Source organism: Paramormyrops kingsleyae, chromosome 14 (assembly GCF_048594095.1).
Source record: "Paramormyrops kingsleyae isolate MSU_618 chromosome 14, PKINGS_0.4, whole genome shotgun sequence".
Classification (NCBI taxonomy): Eukaryota; Metazoa; Chordata; class Actinopteri; order Osteoglossiformes; family Mormyridae; genus Paramormyrops; species Paramormyrops kingsleyae.
The window spans coordinates 18,048,283-18,071,520 of NC_132810.1; the positions used below are offsets into that span (position 1 = coordinate 18,048,283).

Sequence of the window (23,238 nt, forward strand, 5' to 3'; positions counted from 1 at the left end):
CCTTGGAATCCGAGCTAGTGCCCAGATCCCGCCCATTTTGGCGGCTACATGGAGAGCGTCAGATTAGAATGGGGCTTTTAGAGAGGGACGCAAAACAGATGGAGGAGAGAGGCAGGGCGGGGCCGCTCAGAGCGCCGGCGACATCGGGGGAAGGGGGACTCGCTGATCTGCAGGGGTGCGGAAACAGGTGGGGTGGAGGCCCGTGCAAGGATATGGGTCTAGGACCACTGTCCATTGCTGGGGAATTTCAGGGGAGGCATCTGATTGAGAAAAACCCAAGATTTACAGAAAGGGTTGCGCAAAAACAAAATGCCTGAGTTTGAAGCCAGCTATCTTCCAATGACATCCCATGGGGGCGTGGCCTACACAGCTGTGAGGGCACGCCCACGTTTAACAGACAGCCCTTTGCTTGGCCTGAACAATGCACGCCACTTCAGGATGTACCAAGAAAAAAAATCATCATTAACACATCAAAGGGGGGGGGGCTGTGAGGAAGGGAGGCGGGGGCCGGTTTGGACGAGCACCACACACACTTTAATCTTTTCATTCCCCTGTTCGTGCATAGGTGGTGCTGAATTCTATTTTGTGCGAAAATGCTAATGTGCAACACAAGGGCATCCTTTACACCTGAACAGAACCCAGAAACCATGTGTGTCTGTGTGTGTGTGTGTGTGTGTGGTGGGGGGAGGGGTCTGGCCCAGCCTTTGAACCCCTTAAAGTGGTTTTAATGTGTAACGTATAAATAATTAACTAATCCTGGTCTAAAATAACTCCCGATTCAAAAGGCTACCATTTAAACTACTGTAACTGTAGTTTAAAACAAACAGCGACACTGTCCTCATTGTGCTGCTCTATGGGGAGTGGGGTGGGGGGGGGGGGGGGGGGGCAGGGGGGCACAGCCCAGTGCAGCTGCGGGTCTTTGAAACAGAAATAAGGTCAGGGTTTTGTGACAAGGAAACGGAGAAGAACGAGAACATATATATATATATATATATATAAATGACATCACAGAGAGAAAAATATCACTGGCTACATGAGGGCTGACATTTATCTGACATTTATCGGCAGAATTGAGCTACTTCAGGAACATCATCAGAAAATACTCAACTCTTCCCCCAGCTGACAGCCCTGTCAGGGACACCTTTCAGGGCTTCATTTAATAGTGGGCTGCACACTATCAGAGAGCTAGAGAGCACAGAGTGCGTGAGGTCATGTGGCAGGTGACTGGGACCTAACCAATCTAAGCCATAAACTATACATAACTAATAAACAAAAACAGATGACAGGTGAGAAAGATATGGTGAGGCCAATGAACCTAAAGATGAAGAAAGACTAACGAGAAAAAAAAAAATCTGATGACCACGTCTTGAAATTTTAGGTTTGTTGAGGGCCTTCGTTACCCATAATCCCCTACTCCACGGCTTCTCCCACAGGCTGATGGGAGCACCTCTTCAGAGCCGCCACCCCCCCACCCTTCTCCGAACTCGCAACAGGGCAGAGCATCTGCCAAAAAAGGGAGAAATTATTCCAAGCATTGTTAAAGCGGTAAGAACCAAGCCTTCCGAATTCACTAATTAACACCACTTTCAAGACCCCCAAGACAAAGCGAGAAATGGGAGCCTAATCACAGCGAAAGCGTCCATCATAAAGGAGACATCCATTTCCATAACTGGGGAGGACTAGCAGCTTCCTGTAATGCCCACTGAAGTGGTGGAGGGAAAAGTTCATTAATTAAACAGGACTGGAAGAACAGATGGAACGGCTGGTTGGACGCTAATTACTAAAAGTACAGTGGCGGGGTGACACCCGCGCGTGAGCCAGCGGGCCGGCGGACCCACGCATGTCACTCACAATTAGGGGGCCACTTCACGTCTCCGCGCCGATATCGTAATGGCTCGGGTCAGGAAGTCCGTATGGTGGCTTGCTCCGGTCCCTCCATTAAGGAGGTCCGCTCTAATGTGTCGTTATTTGAGGCGGCTACGGACTGTGGGGGCTTGACCTTTGACCCCCCCCCCCCCCAAAAAAAAAGACGTACGAGTGAGGTAAGGTATTTAATGCAGTCATGACAACGAAGTCACTAAGGGGGAAGGGGTTTAAAACAAACAGGCATGCAAAAAAACAAAAACAGATAAATACAGAGCCTCTTCTCTGTTTTTCCGGGCCGTTGCTGGTGGTGACACTACTTGCCTGCACTGCAGATGCCCCCACAGGAGGGGACGCGTGTGCCTGAAACCCGACACCTTTACATATTCCATATGGATGGCTGGGTTTCTTGTTTTTTTTGGCTTAGAGGTACAACGGCCGTGACGCAGCTGCGAGTCGTCACACTAAAGACCCAACATGTTTGGCCAACCAGCAAGACATCTGGCAAAACGTGCGGGGGGGGGGGGGGGGGGATATCAGCTTGGCAAGACTGCATCGCTAAAGCGTCAGCAGAAAGCAAGGTGCACAGTGATGTCTTGCCTGTCGTGTAATATAAGCATTAATAACTGCAGGTAAAGGTGAAAGTCCTTGGAGTGGTCATGGGTACGCAGCTTGAGCAGCTAAGACCCCATATTACTTTTCCTCACTCAAAATATGTGCACAGTACCCATGATTCATTGCACCAATCAGCAATAGCTCAAATACCATCACCCAAATACGACCCAGCCATTAGTTAAAAATCCACAAACCCTATATCATTATTTCTTTTTTTACCCATAAACACCATCAAATTCTAAGACTAAAATGGGGACAAATTCAAATTAAATGAGGACCCATTTTATTCCCCATCTCACGGCTAAAGGGATTTCCGGGACGTTAGAAAGATGGTGAGCAATTGGTGAGATGAGATGAGGACGGCTCACTGCCCCATTTTTCTTCCAGTCAGGATGGAGGCTGCCGCAACTAAGCTTTAGTACCTGTATAGTAAACGCTGGGTACTCACTGCAAACGCAACAAAAAGTAAATGGGGATTTCATTAACTGATACAGGTGTGTTCTGTGGCAGCTTGCATGAGAAAACCACCTTAGCTTCTCACACACACACACACACACACACACACACACACACACACACACAGAATTATGGACGATCCATTCATTTCTATGGGCAAAACCCTAATCCCAGCAATGACAGCCTGAACCCCCACCCAGCCCTAACCTTAACCACAAGTAACCAAACAAAATACAAGAGTTTTGGCATTTTTAGTATTTCGATTGCAGTCACAGATTTTTATAAAATTGATTTTCCGCTTGTGGGCACCGAAAAAATGGTCTCCATAATATCAAAATAGCAGCTTTTTATCACATTGTGGGGACATTTTATTACCATATACACAGAGAAACACAGAGAAACACAGAGCCACGCAGCTTCGCAAACAGCATCGGGATAAAACAGGCCTCAGAGAAGCCGCTTCTTTCTCCCGAACACAAAAAGCACGCTCCCCAGCTCCTCCCCAGCCGAAACCCTCCCAAAACAAACACCCCGAGACCCCCGCCCCGCCCCGCCCAGTGCTCTCATCACCCATTCAGCTCGCTGCCGGCCGTCTGTTAACGTGCGGCCCACTCTACCTGTGCTGTGGAGTGGCTGGAACCGGACCGCCAGGCCCCAGGGTGTGATGAGTGTGGAGGCAGCCTTTTGTTTAGGGTCTGTTTGGAAGCGGGGGGGGGGGGGGGGGACTAGTAATGCTATGAGTCATTCTGCATTAGTGCACGGGGCAGAGAATACTTTTGCATGTGGTATGAAGCCAGACGCCATATGCCATGCGGGGCGGCCCAGAGGCCTCCTGCCTGGCTGACGGGGCCTGTGTGGGGGGCTGGGGCAGGCAGACAGCCCCTCCGCCAGGGAGAGCCAGAGCCCAGTGATCTGAACACACCAGACATTGTCAGGAGCAGCAGGAACAGCTGGTCAGCTAGCGAGGTACAGCCGTCGTACAGTGCCGCCACACTAAAGGGATTAGGTTAAAACATTCAGCGGGCAGCCCCTCCAACGCCATCCCCCCCCCCAACGCCACCCTCCACCCAGCTCCTTCCCCAGACTTGGATTGCTGGGCTTCTCGGTGGAGAAGGGGTGGTGGGGGGGGGGGGCGGTGAGCTGGGGGAGTGTTGGCATGTAAATTGGAGTCCATTGTCTGGGCACTGGGCTTTGGGGCAGTATGTAAATGTCGGGGAGGGGGGGGGGGGGGGGGTTGCAAGGGGGGGCAGAAGTATGCCCCGGGGTCGGGGGAGGGCAAAAGATGGGTCGCACGCGGAACTGGAATCGGCTCAAACGGAGAGGCAGCACAGAGAGAGTGCATGAGGGGAAGGGAATTCAAAGCTGGCAATTATAAAACTGGTTATAAGTAGTACAAATTCACACCGTTGCACTGTGTAGCTGCTCGTGCACTGAGCTCCGCAAGGCGGCCAGAGACACACCCCCGACCCCCCAATTAACGACCGCAGACTGATACACATGCACACCCAGTCTCTACAGTGTCTCTATCGGTGACACACAGCTAGTGCTGGTGACTACCTGAGACCCTAACCTGACTGACCCCAACTCTGACCCTGCGAGGGATTCAGGCAGCCTGCAGAACCAATGGCTACACTTCGTGGTGATAAAAGCGGCATGATATACTTCTGAAAGCTGCTCTAAATGTAAATATAGGTTATTTATTCAGAGCTCACATCTCTAAAGTGATGTACAAGTGAGGCAGGGAATATACGTCACAAACTGTTAAGGAGACAACTTAGGTTAAGTTCTGCTAGGGTGTAACTTCTAATGAGTACAAATTAGCAACGGGGCTAGAGCTAAACTAAACATTACAAACCACCGTAAGAACCCAACAGCCGGCACCAGAACAATCGAGGCAAATCAAAACACCAGGCGGACTATGGTCCTGCTACATAAGAGCAAAGTACAACAGCATGCAGCGTGGCCAAGAGACCATAACTAACAGCGGATGTAGCCAGAGCAGGTCAGTGGTCAGACGAGCTGAGATGTTCCTGGAAACCATGGGGCATCTCTAGAAGGCTGAGAGGGACTCTGCTGACAAGATGTGAGTGACAGTTGTGACAGTACCAGCGAAGGTGAAAAGGATGAAAAAGGCTGCATGTAAAAATCGATAAAGACAAACAAGACCAGAACCTATTCTGAACGCCGATCCGAGCCGTCGGTGACAGTCCAGAGAACAGAGGCAGGGCGCCATCTGCTTCTGTGAGGGGGGCCGCCCCTCGAGAAAAAAAGAAAGAAAAAAAAAAAGGATGAAGAATATGACATCACTTCCTTTATGGTGAGACACCGGGGAAGATACTTCAGTAAAGAGCAAACTCTTTTTTCATTTCCCCCCCCAAACTGCCAGCCTTTGACATGTCATGCTGCACATCTCCCGAAAATATAGTCAAATTATAATTAAACAGACGCCGCGCCCAGGCACCATCCCCTCAGCCGGATTAAAAGGGGGCTGCGCACAACCACCAGGTGCCGGGAAAAGATGAAGAATAAAGGACAAGCGCAACTTCAAAGAATGGATGGAAGAGGGATTTCGCACCGTTTCACCTCAAAACCCACAAGAGCGCCCCCCTGAGGGTTCAGGTTTGTGTGAGAGCTGTTTGGGCCGCCTCTGTGGGTTACGGTACATCTCCTTTTCATCAACCGTAATAAAAACGACATTATGTTATTGGTGTCTAGTCACATGACCAGCAACAAGAGTGATTAATTACATATAATAGATAGACATACACAGGCTATATACACATACATACACACACACACACACACACACACACACATACACTGCTCTCTGCCGACTCGACCCTGGGGCTATTCTTAACCCTCACATCATGACTCATGGTGGGGGAGGGGTCGGATAGGGGGCAGCCATCCACCTCATATGCTGCTATTTATGAATATCGAAATGCTTTTACATTCACTGGCTACAAGCTGATGGACACTGAATAACATTAATATTGAGGGGAACAAAGCCCCCCCAAGCACGTTTTTCTGCCTTCTTTCCTTCTTTTGCTCCCTCCCCCAAGCTGAAGTGCAGTGCACGAGTGGCGGCACCTCCGCCCCTACCCATAATGCCACCTAAAAGCCCTGCATGACTGGCTACGGGCAGGGACAGATTATGGCTATTGATCGCTGCCTGGAGATGGATCCGTGTGAAGGAGGAGGGGAGGTGTGTGTGGGGGGGGGGGCAATCGATCCCATCCGGTGGGGAGGCCACACTTCAGAATGAAGGTCAGCTGCGCTTCATCTCACCTATTAGAGACCCCCACAGCCTTCATCAGCACCCAGCCGTGGGCTGGTGTCTACTACGACCCCCCCCCCCCCCAGAAAATAGGGACACTCGCAAAGGGCCGAACTGGAACCTTACCACCCGAGGAGGTAACAAGTGCCCTCCTCTTGTGTAAGACACACTGTAAAGAGAGCCCCCACCCGCTCCGTTGAAAGGATGGAACTCACGTGCGATGCTCCATGTGAAATTCCTCGATGTGAAAATCGATGCTGATTTTCTGTGGCATGGGAGCACTTTCATTAGTGGGACCTTGTCTGGAGAGCTCATACTCGGCCCTGATGATCCAGCCCCTCTCCAGGCCAGGGGCCACGCCCGCCAAGGGCCAATCTTCCCATGCGGCGCAAAGGACACTAGGGTCTCCTTAACCCCCCCTACTGTGCGTAAGTACATACCTGCAGACGGCTAAGCGGGACCGCAGGATGCACTCGCCAGGTAAAACTTAGTGGGTTCGTCTTGGAGACCTCCTCAAAAAGGCCACCCCCTCGTCAGCATTTCTATACATGACTGGGAAGGCAGTCCACCACAAATTCATACATGTGGCCCTTTTCGACAGAATGGCCATGAATTATATCAGCTGTTCTTTTTTGTTGCTGTGTTATTAATAATGAATGAAACATTACGGGCAATTTCAAAGGGTGATGTAATTTACCGTCTGCCCCGCGGGGACGATCCCCCCCCCAGCCGAATTAAGTCATGCCGGGTGCTTGGAAGCAGAGCCACTCCCAGATTATCATTCTTTATTTTCACGGCACCGTAAAAGGGTCGCAACCGGAGGGCCGGACGGCTCAGTGCCGCCGGCTCCAGATCAGGGTGTGAGGAAAACCGTGAGCCAATAAGAGATAGGGGCGCCCAGTTCCGGTGAAGCACCGGTGGTCAGTTTTCAATATAAAATCCAATTAGCAGAAGCGGCCCTGTGCCGCAGATTCAAACCGCTGGAAGCCTCTCCACCACTCTGACATGGCGAGGGGGGGGACCGGACCACACCATGTCATCTTTCATGTGGGAGCGCAAGGTTGCTCGGGTTTCTTTGAAGAAATATTAAACTAATTACCTTGGAGGACTGTTTCACAACAAGACAGCGGATTGCCCGGCATTGTGGGGGGAATTGGAGAAGGGATTGTAGCCGGAGAAGGGATTGTAGCCAGAGCGGGGTGGGGGGGTGGGGGGGATGGTTGAGGGACAGCCATCGTTCAAAAGAGACAAGGTCATTGTTTCAATAAAGGACCAGAATGATCCAGAAATTCCTGAAAAGGGATGGAAGTGGGTTTGAAAAAGAGTTACTGAGACAGAAAAATGTAGAGCAGCTGTACAACTGAAGCACTAAGAAGTAAGGATGGTAGTCTGTGGTTCAGAGACTGATAAATTATTTAGCGTATAAGATCTGTCCTTTGTTGCCATCTCAAAAAAAGAGAATAATCCCACCCCCTAATGATCCCATTTGGAGGAGGAGGAAAAAAAAAAAAAAAAAAAAAGCACTTTCCCTGCAAATTACAGGAAACGCTGAGATTTTATTTTCCACACGTCGGATTGCTGCATAATGGATGGGATGGGATGGGATGATATCCCAGCCAAGCGAATCCCTCTCTGCACTCCCCCCGCCCCCCAAAAAAAAGTTTAAACAGGATTAGGGCTGAAACAAAGCAGTGAGGCTGAGCTGATTTAAGCCCGTCGGCGACGCAGAAAGATGCACCATGAGACGCCGCTGCTGGCAAGGCTGACTGTCCACCTCTCTGCAGCTTATCTCTGCCCTTTAAAGGCGGCGCAGTTACTGCTGTGAGGCTATCGCCGCCTTGATCTCGTCTGGACGTCCCTGATCCCGACGGAGCACCAGGTAGATTTGTGCAGCCCGGGTTGCTCTAACCCCCCAAAGGAATTCCCCTCGCGGGCGGCCGGGACATCCTTGACTGGTCGCTTACATAGTGATAAATCACTTGGCTTTGGATGACTGACATCTGCCACGCTACAGTCCCACAAGTACCTAGCGGGAAAACACACACACACACACACACACACACACACACACACACACACATATATATTTTGTGGGGACTCTCCATTCATTTCTATGGGACAAACCGCAATGACAACACTGACAGCCTTAACTCCTACCCAGCCCTAATCTTTACCTTAAATAACCAAACAAAATACAAGACTATTGGCATTTTTAGTTTTTTGATTGCAGTCAGAGATTTTTATACAATTGAGTTTCCCCTTGTGGGAACCAAAAAATGGTCCCCACAATGTCAAAATAACAGGTTTTTATCACAATGTGGTGATATTTGGTCCCCACAATGTAATATATACATGACTATCAGACAAACACACACACACTGTACGGACAAGCTGGGGCACAGCATCACATCTGCCACACAGCTTCCCCTCCCCTCCCCGATTTAGGACTGGATGACGACCACGCAGCAGGGCTCAGAGCGGTTGGACCGCCTGCTGGACCTGTAAACAAGCCTTCGCTCTGGCCAGCCCTCAGCGAGGAGATTAAGCACCGGGGCGAGTGGCCGCAATGGGCCATCCTTTCTCAGCTCTGACCCCTTGCAAAACCGTTAAGTTTTGTCACAATGCCAAAAAAAAGAATGTACAACTTGGGTTCTATGGTAAGAACCCAAGCCCAGGGTCTCCATGGTAACCATTGTCCTCCACGCAGGCTTAACATGTTCAGTGCGAGGTGGCTTTGTGCTTCACCACATTTCTTTCTACGACCCGTAAGCAACCGACCACCATCCCTCTTCCTTAGTCCTACCTAATTGAGATGCAAATTAATCTCCATCACTGATTACTCCCTTCTTAAACCGACTGACAACTACAGCTGTAATCAGGAGTTTACGACACGCTTTTTCGGGGGGGTTGGGGCTTTGTTGTCGACCTCAAGTTGGGGGGCCAATTAATTTTTTTTGTCAATGAGTCAAATGGACTGGCATCAATTACCAGGAGATATCGTCATCATCACCCCCCCAACCCCTCCCCCTAAACCTCAAGAGCCACGACCCAGGAAGTTATGCTAGGAGACAAGATACAGGCAGCTTAAGAACAGCTTCGTCTAGCTGCATTAACCAAAACCATTGTAATTTGACTAGAAAATTACCCTAATGGGGGGGAAAACAGAACTGACGATCGTGAACACAGGACCCATGTGTGCTGTGATGACACTTTCTCCTGAGTTTTTGCAATGTGTGTTTCTATCTGTACATTCTGTGTCCCTGTGTTACTATATGCAAACCCATTTCCCAGTGGGACTAATAAAGATCATCTGTCCATCTCTCTTGAACATTGGGGACGATAAATAATTAGACACATACCTCTGCAGTAAGACTTCGAGCTGGGGGTAAAACACAGGGAACTGTCACAGGTAAGGGGGTGACTGGGCAGCTTTGGCGAAAGGATACAAGCTTTGATAGAGCGGCAGGCGGGATTTGACAGCTCGGCTGGCGTTGATGCAGGTGGCACGGACTAGGGAGGGCAGAAGGGGCCCGGTGACGATGGCGCCGTCGAACAGGGGACCGAAGAAAGGGACCTGTGAGGAAGAGGAAGAGGCCGTGTCAAGTGGTGCCATGTTTCAGAACCACAACACTATGAATGAGCAGATAAACTTGGCAGAAGCACAATCAAGAAGCAACGTTAGATCAATTACACGAAAATGAATAAACGTAACGTCTGAGTAGGCTGAGAGGAACTGTGCGATTCTCCTCCAGTGATTTTAGATGCCTCGCTGGTGGCTGCAATTGCACCACGCTCTGTGTGTACGGTCCCTCGTGAGAGGGGCCAACAACCCAAGACATTCCTAGACCAGACCGACACACGCCATTGGCCGGATGTGGAGCGTATGCTAGCTATTCATGGAGAGCGCCTTAAGAGGAGGAGCATGGCTTGTGATGGTGAGGAAATGGGAGGGGGGTTTGGGGGAGGGTGAGACAAGAGCTCCCCACATGGTGGAATTCCTGTAATTAAAGGTGTTGGGGAGTCACAAGAATAAGAAGTCATGTTTTAGCCGGCAGGCGAGCGAGGCAGCTGCTCGGCGAGGCAGTGTGCTTACGCGGCGCTCCTGAATGGCTTCGGCTGAATTACTGGGCTGCACTTGGCAGGACAGACAATGGCCGGGCCTGATGCTTTCATTGTTATGACACCTGACAAAACGACCGATTCATGCTTTAAAAAAAAAAAAAAGAAAAGTTACATGAATTGCTGAGGCGTGTTCTGACTCGCCGTGGTTCTGAAAAGGGGAATGGGGGGGGGGGTTAAATGTATCCGAGTTAGATTGGGCCTGGAAAGAGGGCTAAAATGGATTTGCCACACGAGGGAGAATAACTTAAGCTGGGTGGAGAATAATGAGCGTCTTAAATCTCATGCTCTTAGTAACCGCTGAGTGGTAACAACGCTGCAGTCAACCGGCATGGTCGGCGGTTTGAATCCCCTAGCTGCTCTGCGTTCTTCCCATGCTGCGTGGCTTTCCTGTGTGTACCGCCAGGCTAACGGTAGGCTAACTGCCCGTAAAGTGTGTCTCTATGTGTCCTGCTAAGGGTAGGCAGGGTGTTTCTGTCCTGTCTGGGACAGACTCCAGGATGAGAGCTTAGAACCCAGACAGTAACCTCTGACCGGGGAATTAAAGTCAAACTGCAAAATACTCTCTCAGCTTTGCTCCCTGACTTACAGCACAGGCTGACTCATCGCCGTCTGACCGCAGTTCCACAATACGGCTCCCCGGCCACCTGAGGTGTGACAGAGCGTGACAAGCTGAGTGTTTGGCCCTGCCACCATCAGACTTCTGGCATGGCATTCTGGGACTGGCTGCGCTCTCTGTAATCACATGGCTGATGATGGCTGTGTAGCACAATACCGTGCACAGCGCCATTGACAAACGGCCCAGCAGTTTCCATTCAGTATTGTAAAAATGTTAAAAGAATATTAAATTACCAACAATTTATCGTCGTTTTCGGGGTTTTTAATGTGCAATTTAATGATTTCAAGGCTCTTCAGTCCAAAGCAGTCGAGTTACACTACCTGTGATTTAGTGAGTACAGAATAAAGCGGGTGTTTAGGCTGCCTTGTATCACTGATTTTATCAAACTGTATTTAGAGGTTCTCTCATAAGATATATTAACTGCTCCAGCTTTAACTGATCTGGGTTTCTGTCTGTGAAATTAAAAATAAAAATTCTACAGACTTCTGAAAGAGTCACGTGTTGGCACCCCCTAGGGGTCAGGAGGTCCATATGTGGACCAATCAGATGGGCCAGTGGATTCATGAAACAGCAGCATCCCCATGCATCTGTCAGGCAGCCGGCAGACGGCTGTGTCTGACTGCAGATACAGCCACACTTTAGGCTAATTAATTCGTCCAAACAGGCCACAAAATACACAGTAGGAGCTACACAGAAAAAGGCCACATTGGAAAAGGACAGTGACAATTTAAAGCAGAGAGCTGCATTTCTCCGGCGAGGCCAGCAGCCAGACCGGCACAGAAAAACAGAAAGTGCATAATTCCACGGAGCCGGTCATATGTTGCCATGGCGCCTGTAACCCGATAGTGGAGAGGGGATGGCGGCCTGCTGGGGAAGCGCACTCCAGACAGCAAAGCCTCTCAGGCTGGGAGGATCAGCAGCGTGCCACTCGAGGCCGTTGGGGCTCGGGGCTTCAGAGCCACATCCGCCAGTTTAATCTTCGCCTGGCCACGGTGGGCAGGATGGACAAATAAGAGCCAGCTGAGAGTGACCGTGGTCAGGGGGCACATTACCAATGCTGGACACTTCCTCAGAGAACTTATTATACATCCTGGATTCTTCCATGGATGTGGCAAAGAAAAAATACAAAGATGCCCAAAAACGCTTTGATTTTGAAAGCATGACAATTTTGAATGAAAAAAAAAAAAGTTTCCTGAGATTATTTTTTTGTTTTACTCATTGGACTGAAGTAAAGCTCGGCTTCGCGATTGTACATCTGGTCAGATAAAACTGGTCCCCCCCCGGACCCAATGGACATCGACCCCCACTGGCAGGGAGCAGGATGTGCACATGTGATTGGCCATTTTTTATAGGAACATGGCAGATGCACAGATAGGATGCACTAGATACACAGTGTCAAGTCATTTTTTGGTACAAAATATTGTGGTTATGGTCACAGGCTTGCAGAGCAAAACTCTACAGATTAAAAAAGAAAGTTGCATAATCTTGGTGAAGCCACACAAGCCATTGAACGTTTTCAACGAGTTTTAACGAGGGGCATTTTTCCAGGTAGGAGGACGGCATGACCAGGATGAAGACGGAGATCACAGTGCTGCCCAGTGCTGCCCAGTGCCTCTGGGGCCACAGCTGAGGCTCGGACAGGAGGAGGCTTAGGGGGGGTCAGACTGCTGAACCAGGCTGCAGTGAGATCTGAGCATTGCAGTGCTTCTCAGGGCAGTGAAGATTAAAGCTTTAGCGATTGCGCTGAAAATGGGATCTATGATTTTGGCCAGCCGGGAAAGGGAAGGACAGACAGAGGGGAGGAGCTTGACCAGGTCAGATTACGTAATAAAAATCCTTAACTAAAGCTTCCATACAGGCATCTAACCATAACAATCAAAACCTTAAGGTTAAGATTCCATGGAAGACATGGGTGGGGTTATAAAAAAAAGATTCCACTGCACCTAAAAATGCCCTTTTAGCGCTGAATATTTCCATTATTGAAACAAATAAGCTCATATCTACAGACAGCAGAGGCATAATGTGGAATAACGGAGTGGATTCTGCCCCGGGGATTGTGGGAGAGATGTAGGCGAGCACCTGCTAGGCATTACCTGTGGCTTCTTATTGATCTGGATGAAGAACATGTGGTTCTTCATGGGATACACGATGATCAGCACGTCCCCGAAGTCGGTGGGGATGATGCCCCGGCGGTAGTCCCTGGTGTGCTCCGACCAGACGATGTGCACCTCATCGTTGCCCAGGTGACGCAGCTGCGGCGGGGGGGAAGGGGTGATTAGGAGAAGCGGTAATGGAGTAATGGGGGAGGGGGGGCATTCCTCAGCTGATGTAAGGCTGTGGCCGCAATTGAAACACTAATCCAGCCCCTGCACTAATGAAGCAGCCCCCACTAAATGGCATGTAAACATACCCACAGGAACACAAAGGCAACCATTTAAACGTTACACAGAACAGGAATGCATTTAGGCTTTTTTATTTCATTAATTCTCTACATGATGATTTAATAGCAGAGACGGACGACGGCTGAACACTTTTAAAAGTTTCTGGCCATAGTCAAAGCTTAGAAGAATTAAGCAAAGTCAATGGTAAAGGCTTATAAAAATATAATGATAGCAAAAATGGTGCCTTTATCTATATATAGTTTGTGATTCACAGCAAAATTACCTTAGATTGCAAATGGAAAAAAAAATGTTTTCAAAAAATGATAATTTAGTCAAATTAACTTCTCAAGTAGTTACGCACGTCCTATTTGTATCAAAATAGAAACACTCTGCAAGGCAAAAAACAGGCCTTGATTTTAAATATTACTGTGTTTTTCCTGGGGGGGGGGTAGAGCCCTTTGACAGAGGGGGCAGGAATCGCTAAGCGGGGAAGAGGAAGTCACAGGACCGGTGCGTTCACGGCCACATCAGAGCATTTGCTGATGGAGGTGACAATATGGTGCCTTACTCACGGGTCCAACAGGACAGAAACGCATCTGCCAATCTCACGGCGCCTAATGAGCCATTACCAGAACACGCCCTGATCCACTAAAAATGCAATTAACACTTCATACGAGATGATTTGGATCATCTCAGTCGTGTCAACAGTCAACACAGGCGACAGAGTCCTGAGACTGAGCCGAATGACTCAGTCTGACGTCAGCTGTCCAGGTTGGCAGATGGGAGGGGGAGAGATTCACAGCCTTCAGGTTGCACATGGAGCCAAGCAGTAAATCCTAACTGACACTACCTCTCAGACACGGACATGGTCTGGTTAATTGTGGCCCCCTCATCAGTGAGGATCCCCCCCCCCAAAAAAACCCCCACTTCTTTACAAAAATAGCCCTCTCTCTATCTGGCATGTCGAGGTAATTTATTCGCCAGCGCAGGGGGTGTCTTTGGGCCCCGAGGGGTGCAAGAGAGAGAGCATGGACGGCAGGCCACTCGTCACCCTGACATCAGGCCTGGCGTGACCCGCCCCCCCCCTGGTCCCTGGTAACCACATTACCGCCAGCAGCTGCTCTGCCCCACAGCCCAGAAATTGGATTGAGGAATTCATGCCCCCCCACCTCAGTTTGCCAATGGCCTGATAAGAGTCCCTTTTCCCCTAGAGACAATCTGGCCTGCAAAAGGCTGCCACTGTTCGCTCATGCGATGGCCGGCGGGGCGGGGGGGGGGGCAAACTTAAAGTTTCATATGTAAATTTGAAGGAGACACTTCCTGTCGGTGAAGAGCCCAGCAGGCAGATAAGGCTGGCCTTTCACAGTCTGGCCCCTCCCCATCTCCCAGCCCCCCCCCCCCCTAGTTTCCATGGGCAGAGTGGACTGCCAATTTCTGTCCCGCCTCCGGCTACCAGAGTCTGGAAGGACGGAGGTGCAATTACAGGGCTCAGAGTCAAATGAATGGAGCGAAGCCGCCGGCACACTCAGCCGCGGCCGGCGGAACCTCCGGAGCTTCAGACGGGCAGCTGGAAATCGAATCGAGCGAGAGCTAACTAATTTCCGCGACCGCCGAGCAGAGGTTCAGCGTGGGGTCGGATTTTTCTTTCCCTTTTTTTATTCGGGGGGCGGAGGACGGGGGATGAGTTTCCTCTCTCTACAGGGCACGGCATGATAACATTGGCGATGCGGGGCCGGATCGCGGCCACCCGCTTCCCGGCGCTGTCGGGGACGCGGGCGCGGGCCGGGAGACATGCTGCCGCGGCTATCGATCTCCCCCGCGGGCTCGGCAAGAGGCAGATAAAAGGGTGCCGGCGAAGGCCGCTTAGCGCCGGCCCCTGGCGGGGAGAGATAATGGCTGAATCTGGGCCCTGGTCACACCGAGCCGGAGAGGGTGGGCTGGAGCTCGATGAGCACGAATCACTCCCATTACTCAATAGTCACATGCCTCTTCTCAGGCGCCTACCCCCCCCCCAGCAGAGCCGAGAAGCCGCCGCCCCTCCGCTGCCGTCGCTTATCGCACAAGATGGAGGGTTAGGGTTGCTGGGGGATTTCAGTGTGAGTTTTGGGGGGGGGGGGGCTAAACGTAAACGTACCTTCTTGGTGAGGGAGTCGCTCGAGTCATGCAGGGCACGGCATGATAACATGCGCGTGGAGACGTGGAAGATGACCTCGGCGGTGGAGGTGGCGAAGTACGGCGCCGTGAGGCCTGTGCTCCCGTTCCGCTGCAGGCCTCCGATGAAGCCGCAGTGCGTGGCCAGTTCCACCTGCGGGGGTCAGCAGAGAGTCACGCTACGGGTGGGTACAGCTGTTTGTCAGGGGAGGATGTTTGTCAGTGTCGTGCTGTTAAAGCCAGCTCTACCTCACCCTGTCCATCCAACGCCAATTTACACGCTCCAGTGTTTACATGACAAGCCTTCAACTAAACAGATTCAAAATCTGTGGGTTAAACGGTATGTATGGAACTTTTGAATGCATAACACAGTATTACAACTAACCTTATTAAACACTGTGTCCCAGTAAACATGGTGTGTTAGAGCAAACAGCATAGAAAACAGCACTCAGATCACACAGATTACTGCAGAATGAAGTAAAACCACAGCAGGTGAAAGAACACAGGTTAAAAAGGAGCTCTGAACCCGAGGACGAGCACTACGCCTGCATCTACAGTGGCCATGGTGACTGTGTCATGTGACCGTGCCATGTGACCGTGCCATGTGATGCACGCGAGCGAGGCCGTACCTCCCAGCCCAGGCCGGACACAAAGTCCTCATAGGCCTGGCTGCCCTCCGTGTTGGACAGGATGGAGCACTTGTCCTCCTGGCCGTCAGCGATGTACAACACGGCGATCTTGTGCGTCTCCCGGCTGCGAAAGAGAGAGATATTAGTGGGAAAAAAGGCATTTAAAGTAGGGGTGCACCGATCGATCGGCGCAACGATCTATCGGCCTCGATCACGTTAATTTGAGGGGATCAGAAATCGACCATATTCCCATGAGATCCACCGATCTTAGTTATATGCTTTTAAATCAGCCTTTTCTCCCTTTCCCGAGAGAGGGGCTGTGCAGGCTGCCTCCCGCCCGCCCGCCCAATACGTCACACCTGTGCTGCCGTGCAGGAGGAATGTTCATTTATATTTGAGGACACTACCTCATGTTTTGTGAGTATTCATATCAATTTACTCAATAAAAATGGAAACATTGAAGTAATTGTCTTTTAGTTATGAAAGAAACAAGATCGGCAAAAAAAAAATCGAGATCGGCAGGTAAGGTTGTCTAAGGATCGGTGATCGTTGATCGGCCAGAAAACTGCAATCGGTGCACCCCTAATTTAAAGCTGCATCAAATCTTTCTCTATGGAAAAAGAGCAGCATTTATACCCTCTGACTGGCTGCTTGGCATGTAGGTACAAGCAGAGCTGAGCTAGTCCTCTGGGCATTTCTTTAACAAGCTTCAGTAATTAGTGAGTCCAAGTGCCTATTGATTGCTGTGTAGTGGCGCTAATCTGTGATCAGCCGAGGATGCTCTGATTTGGGGGGGGGGGGCTTTGACCAGTACAAGCTGAACTCCACAGCGGCAACATTATTTCCTGAGTTTCACCTGGGGGGAAAAAATAATGATGATGGAAAAGGGGGACTCACCACTGCCTGGAATCCAGATTCTTCAGTTCCCGTAAGAGCTTTGAGTTCTTCTTCAAAATATGAAAGCTCTTTCTGAAGGGAACAAACGAGAGCACATTCGCCTTTCACGCACAGCAAACCGTGCTTTCACAAGAGAAAAACAGAAACAAAAAGAAACAAAAAAGAAAGAAAAAGCTCCAAAATGATTAACTGTCAAACACAGGCGGAGGCTGGAAACAGGAATGACATCTTGTAATATCCTACAAAGCCGCACCGCAGCGAGAGCCTCTCAGAAGCCGTCAGTTCCAGGAAAATGAGGGAAGCGGGAAGCGGCAAAAGCCGCCGGATTTTATTTGGCACCTAATGCTGTTTGTTGGCGCCGCTGAAACTTTCGCACCTCCTCGGCGTCCGGGCCTCGCCGCTCGATCCGGAGGCGAAGGGCCTGCCGGCCGGCCTCAGAGGGGCCTCTCTCACCTCCATTAAAGGTGAGGGTCTCTAATTTGAGCGGGAATTAAAAAAAAGGCGGGATACACCGAAGAGGACCTGAGTGAAAACAGCAGGGACGAGGGCTCGCCTGCGTGGCGGGCAGATTAATTCTCTGCCGGCCAGCCGCCCTGTGGGAGGGAGGGGAGCTCAAATTGAAACTCCGGGGGGATAAATGGCAGCTTTTATTCAGAGGGAGAGGGCTGGATGGGACGGCACACAAGCGAGTAGCCCCAGATCACAGGAGCGGCGGATGCGGGCCAAACAACCCAGATTGCATCCCGAAATGCACCAAGCAAATATTTCAGTGACACACAGAGCCCCCCCCCCCCATGACTGTATTCACCTGACATCCCCCTTGTACGATTTACTGATTAGAGAACCGGAACGGCAAGGGAAACCATCGTCCCCTGGGCTTAATTTGTCTATTGATCAGACACACAGAGAATAACAGAAGGAAACATGAGATACCTAAGGCTGAAACTCCACCCCCCCACAGCAGACCCTGAAACAGATCCACCGCACTGCTGGACACCTAGCTACCCATGGGGAGTGGGGGGAGAGAGGTTCTTCCCTATGTTTTGCATCTGATTTTTGAGGGTGGGGGGGGGGGGGGGCAGGTCACCTGCGGTCCCAGGAGTTCATGCCCAGGTCGTTGAGCAGCAGCCTGCAGAAATAAAACGGGGCCTTGGGCTCCTGGTGCGAGGGCTCCGTCTGACAGGGGGCGCTGGCACCCTCGCTGTCGCTGCACCGCCGTACGTGATCCTCCTCCTGCTCAGTCTGGCGGTAGATGGCCTCCAAGATGGCGCCTTCCTGCGTGGCAGTCATGCCGTAGGGGGAGGGGCCTGGTTGGTTCAGCCCGAGGCGTGGTTGGGGCAGGCACTCAGGGCTGCTTTGGCCCAGACTCTCCAGCAACTCGTCCAGGACATCCTCCCCATCCTCTGCATCGCCGACCACTAGGGGGCCCCGCTGCTCAAGCGGGGGCAGCAGCGTCTCAGACGCCGCCGGCCCGTCCAGGGGCCTGTGGAGAACCTGGCCGTCCCATGAGTACTTGCCCGAAATGTCCCGTACGATGACCCGCACCCCGGGTGCTCCCGTAGGCTCCACAGGCGGGAGCTGCAGGTACGAGACCAGGGCGCTGTCGTTGAAGACGAAGAGCTGCAGGTTGGGGCTCTTGAAGACCTCCGAGGACAGCTCCGACGACTCCACGTACGGGTTGTCGTGGTTCTCGCTCACCAGACTGTGCAAGAGGGCGGGGCCTCCGCTCAGCGGATGGTGACCCAGGTGGTTCACGAGGTGCGTCATCACCATGCGGGCGGTCAGAGGGATCAGCTCCATGTTCCGCCTCTTCTTCTCTGAGACATGAAATGGGGGATGCGGGGAGGATGGATAATTAAGTGAGAACTGGCAACCCATACATTTCCCCAGATGAAAGTAGCCCACCTTCAATTACACACGTATTACCAGGCCTGCGGGCCTGGCAGAGGAGCAGAAAGCTGGCTATCATCTCTGCTGGGGAACACGCCTCGTCCAGTCCCCTCTAACAAGCCTAACGGAAGCTAATGGCCGTGTGCTGCACCTTACACATGCATTAGCTGCTGCATAAGTACAGCCAGAGGCACAAATAAGCCCGTGGGCCCAATTGTCTTTCCCTCCACCCACTTATCCCGCCGTTCGTCTGCCCTTTTATTTAAGCCCACTTTTTCTTTTCCCTTTTTTTTTTAATAAAGAGTAAAAGTTGCGCTCTCGGCAAAGTTTGGCGAGGCTCCTTTGTTGCGCACAGATGAAAGTGTCATTTACAGGCTAACGCTAACATTTGCGTTGTGCTGGGCCTCCGGACCTATGCGTACGCGCATTCTGCTATTTCCTCCCCTCCTTTCATACCGCTGAACAAAAATAGTATTCAGTCATCACATACAAGAGGGTATTTTTTCTCCCATTTCCCCCCCCCCCCTAATAGTTTGGCCCACTCGCACTTTGTATGTAGCTCCTAATCATTGATGACACCTCTGAAAAGGGCATTCAGTTCTTACAATGGTGAAAAGATCCCATGCTCAGTAAATGACTGCCAGATCTTTGTGATATGATGAATAGATCTACTTACCTTGATACTGAATTAGAATTATGTAAATGCTCATGGCTACTCAAACTGAAAGGGATACATTTTTATTCCTTATTAAGCCAAAAAAAATAAGAAATGGCGGCATTGTGATAGTGCTATCAATACAAGCATGCGGCTTCAAAGGCAGCGCGGACGGCCGCATTAGCCGGCGGCCCTTTGAAGTCACCTAATCGATATGAGGCACAGGAAGGCTGTCGCTAATCATTAGCTGCTTTTTTTTTTACGACCCCCAGTTCTGCAACTCCTTGCGACGTCAGATCGGTCCCATTAGGCGATTTCGACCAGGCGGCCCGCACGCGAGGGGGCTGCAGCGGGAGCGAGACGACACCGCGGCGAATGGTGGATGCGTGAGGCTCGCTGCGGTTCCGATGGGGAACTTTGGGGGTGAGGGGTCGCATCGAGACCGACGCAGCGGCGCCATTTGCAGTTTTGGAGCCATATTTTGGGGGGAGGTGTGGCACGGCAATCTGATTTCACCACCGGGCCTCTGAGCAAGGCCGTTAACCCCCCCTCCTCCAGTTGTTTCGGGGACTGTCAGACCCTGCATTCTCAACAACACTTTGGATAGAAGAGTCTGCCAAATAAGAGCAATATTAACATGCCGCCATGACACCAGAAAGCAAAAAGGACAGGGCAATATGTTTGGTCACACTTCCAGTTTGGCTCCATCACCACATTGTGGAGTCTGAGGAGGTGGGAGAAGGGAACTGCTGGAGTCCACAGGTCAAAGCACCGTGGTAAAGTAACTGTGGTAACACAGGCCACCGAATGGATGGTAATACAGCAAATGATAAATGACAATTCATCACAATTTACAAGTATGTTCACATAAATTTTTATACACTTTTAACACTACGATGTGTATCTACAGTGTTCCTTGTAAACTGCCTTGAATCTTCTTGCTTGTTATATTATAGTGACACACATCATCCAATGCAAATTTCTTGCATGTTAAACAAAGCTGACCAATCAGCATTTTTCCCCACTTCTGATTCTAGTAAAAGGAGGAAATTTGGTTTGCTTGCTAAACATCCAAGTCTGCTGATCACAAGCAGGCTGATCACACGAGGCAGTCGTGCCCGCAAATGACAGCTGTGGTGAGGGGTGGAGTGGAGGCAGGCAGCTAGAGCTTACCCTCGGCCACGGTGAGCAGGTTGCCGAAGTCAGAGGCAGCGTGCGGGACCGGCGGCTCAGAGCTGCGCACGGCGCCCAGGGACAGGAAGGGGTCGTAGTCAGTGTATGAGAGGTCCGCTAGACTGAGGAGGTAGTGGCTCTGCTGGGGGTACAGGTGGGAGCCAGAGACACAGCAGTGCAGCACCTGTGACAGGAGAGACCCGGATCAGCATCCTGCGAGGATCAGCATCCCGCGAGGATCAGCATCCAACGAGGATCAGCATCCAACGAGGATCAGCGTGATTACCAGGATACAATTTACCATCTCAGTACCGGACCTGACCAAACCCAAAAACACCTCTGTGTACACACTGAGTCACTGTGTAATCAGGATTACACTCTAACTTGCCATGTTTACGGCGGTGTGGCACGTGTCCAAATGCGCCTTATTTTCCCTTTTTAATGAACCTTTTTCCAATGAATAGATCTCCCATTAAACATTTATCTATCGGTGAGAGACAGAACGGTCCCATGACATGATACCGTTAAGCACACAGGAAGTGGGTTAAAAACATCTTTACAAAACAAAACACAAAAGGACAAACCTGGCAAAACGTTTCCTGAGCAATAAATATTAAGGAGCCCATTAAAAACTGAATAGGGACTTTTCAAGAGTAACTGGTGTTTACTGGGAAGCTTGACAGTACGCTTAGTTCAGTTAATGTCTGTAAGAAAACTGCAGATGCTTTTTCTTCGGTCAAGCGACCACAGCTAAGCTGGCATTTAATCACCTCAAAATGACCGCATGTTCAGCTCTCAACCACAAGCAGAATTGTTTGCTTTAAGTGATTCTTAAGCCAAGACACTGTAGCCGTGTACCGGTGCTGTTCTCCTTAACAGAAGCAGCCATTTACACGGCAACCTACATCTAATGATTTCATTTATATTTAACGATTCTGGCTCCGGTTCACTCCGGTTCATTCCCGCACGCGGTTCAAAGCGGTCTTCTGCTATGTAGTGCGCGAACAGCAGCAGGTTCCACCTCTGTGGAAGATGTGGGCTTGTAAATCGAAAGCTGTCTGCTTTGATCCTCCAAGGGGCCCTGCTGTCATACCCTTAAGCGTGGGGCTGACGCTGAAATAGCTCCGGTGAAAGACCCGCTTGCAGGAAACGGTGCAGTGACGTGCCGTTTTGGATGAAAGCGGCGGCCGCACGCGGCGCCGACGCCCCGGCCTGCGCCTCCTCCCGGACTTCATTAGCCTCTGCTGCGGCGGAGCGGCGGGCCCCGGCTTAGCGCGGCAGCCTGTAATTAGCCGTCCCGGGAGGCGCGGGCGAGCAGCTGAGCTGTGTAAAGTTCATCCCTCAGCAAACAGTGCGAGGAGCGCTGATCCACCGGCTTCTGTGCAGCTTACCGAGGCATCTGTGCCGGCACACCCCCCCCCCCCACACACATCCTTGCCACACTCCACACAGGCGACCGGATGGAGCCCCTCGCTGTCAAACATGGGGGCGAAGACGTGCGGTTTCAGGCGCGACTGGGCGGAGGCCAGCATGCGGCCCACACAGCCGTGACTGGTGTCCTTAAACTCCCACCATCTGACAATCGTGGCGGGCAGGTGGGGGCGAGAGTCCTCATCGCTCACGTTTGCCCCCCTGACACTGGAACCTTGGATGCCGTCATGATGCCGTCGCTGGGCAATCTGATGATTCATGGTGGAAAACGGTCTTCCATGCAAATCGGCTAACGACGTCCATGAGCGCTCCATCGTCTTTAGGGGGGAATAGGAAGTTCGGGGTGAAAGGCAGCCGGCCGGCGCCTGCTTGGTGAATGGGCAGCTTTGGCTGCGCATAGCAACAGACGGTCACGTGAGAGCCCGGGATGAATGAGCCCTCGAATGTCTGCTGGCACGTTTGCCTTAAAGCGAGAACCGATTCAATTCAATGGCTTTTAAATATACCAAGGTAAAAAAAAAAAAAACCCAGTGTTTCCTTATTGAAGCTGAATATAATTTCCCCCCCCAACACATACACAAATCACTTAACATTCATGCCAGCTCATTGCAAAGGAGACTGTCCTATGGACGTTATCCTGAACACATTTCCCAGGGCCTGAATGAAAGCTTCCACCTGACGTGATCCCATGCGTGTGGAGCTTGATTTATCACATGTAGTATGTGAGCTGCTGTTTGCCATGTTCATGCATGTGGGCTGCGTCGCATAGCTGCCCCTGTCCTGAGCGGTTCAACCCCAAACCAGAATGTTCTCTCTTCAGCTTCGACCTTCAAGGCTAAAGTTCCAAGCAACTATCAGAATCTCTGCTGCACTGTTTACTCTCTTTGCTTAATGAGTTCTAATAAATTACGTAGGTAATTACGGCCGGGCCACGGCTGCCCGGGGCTTTGGCTTCTTGACCGCTGATAATTTGGCACGAGTGCCTGTAAAACTGGCCAAGTCTGTCTCTCCTGAGGGAATGAAGCTCCCGTCCGAAGGTAAAGAGCGGCTTGAAGAAGCAGCATGCCTTGTTAAGCACGCTG

The 23,238-nt window shown here is 51.0% G+C and overlaps 1 protein-coding gene across 5 annotated transcripts in view; it reads right to left on the minus strand.

Moving 5' to 3' along the window:
- ralgapa2 (Ral GTPase activating protein catalytic subunit alpha 2) overlaps positions 1 to 23,238 on the minus strand; it is a 92,231-nt gene that overhangs the window by 22,565 nt on the left and 46,428 nt on the right. For all 5 annotated transcript variants that reach the window (XM_072698748.1, XM_072698744.1, XM_072698747.1 and 2 more), the window contains 7 exons: positions 20,726 to 20,909; positions 18,095 to 18,824; positions 17,008 to 17,079; positions 16,111 to 16,234; positions 15,465 to 15,635; positions 13,043 to 13,201; positions 9,658 to 9,785 (listed from right to left, as the gene is read on the minus strand). In XM_072698748.1, the coding sequence (XP_072554849.1) occupies positions 9,658 to 9,785; positions 13,043 to 13,201; positions 15,465 to 15,635; positions 16,111 to 16,234; positions 17,008 to 17,079; positions 18,095 to 18,824; positions 20,726 to 20,909 (1,568 nt within the window). The remainder of the gene's footprint in view (positions 1 to 9,657; positions 9,786 to 13,042; positions 13,202 to 15,464; positions 15,636 to 16,110; positions 16,235 to 17,007; positions 17,080 to 18,094; positions 18,825 to 20,725; positions 20,910 to 23,238) is intronic.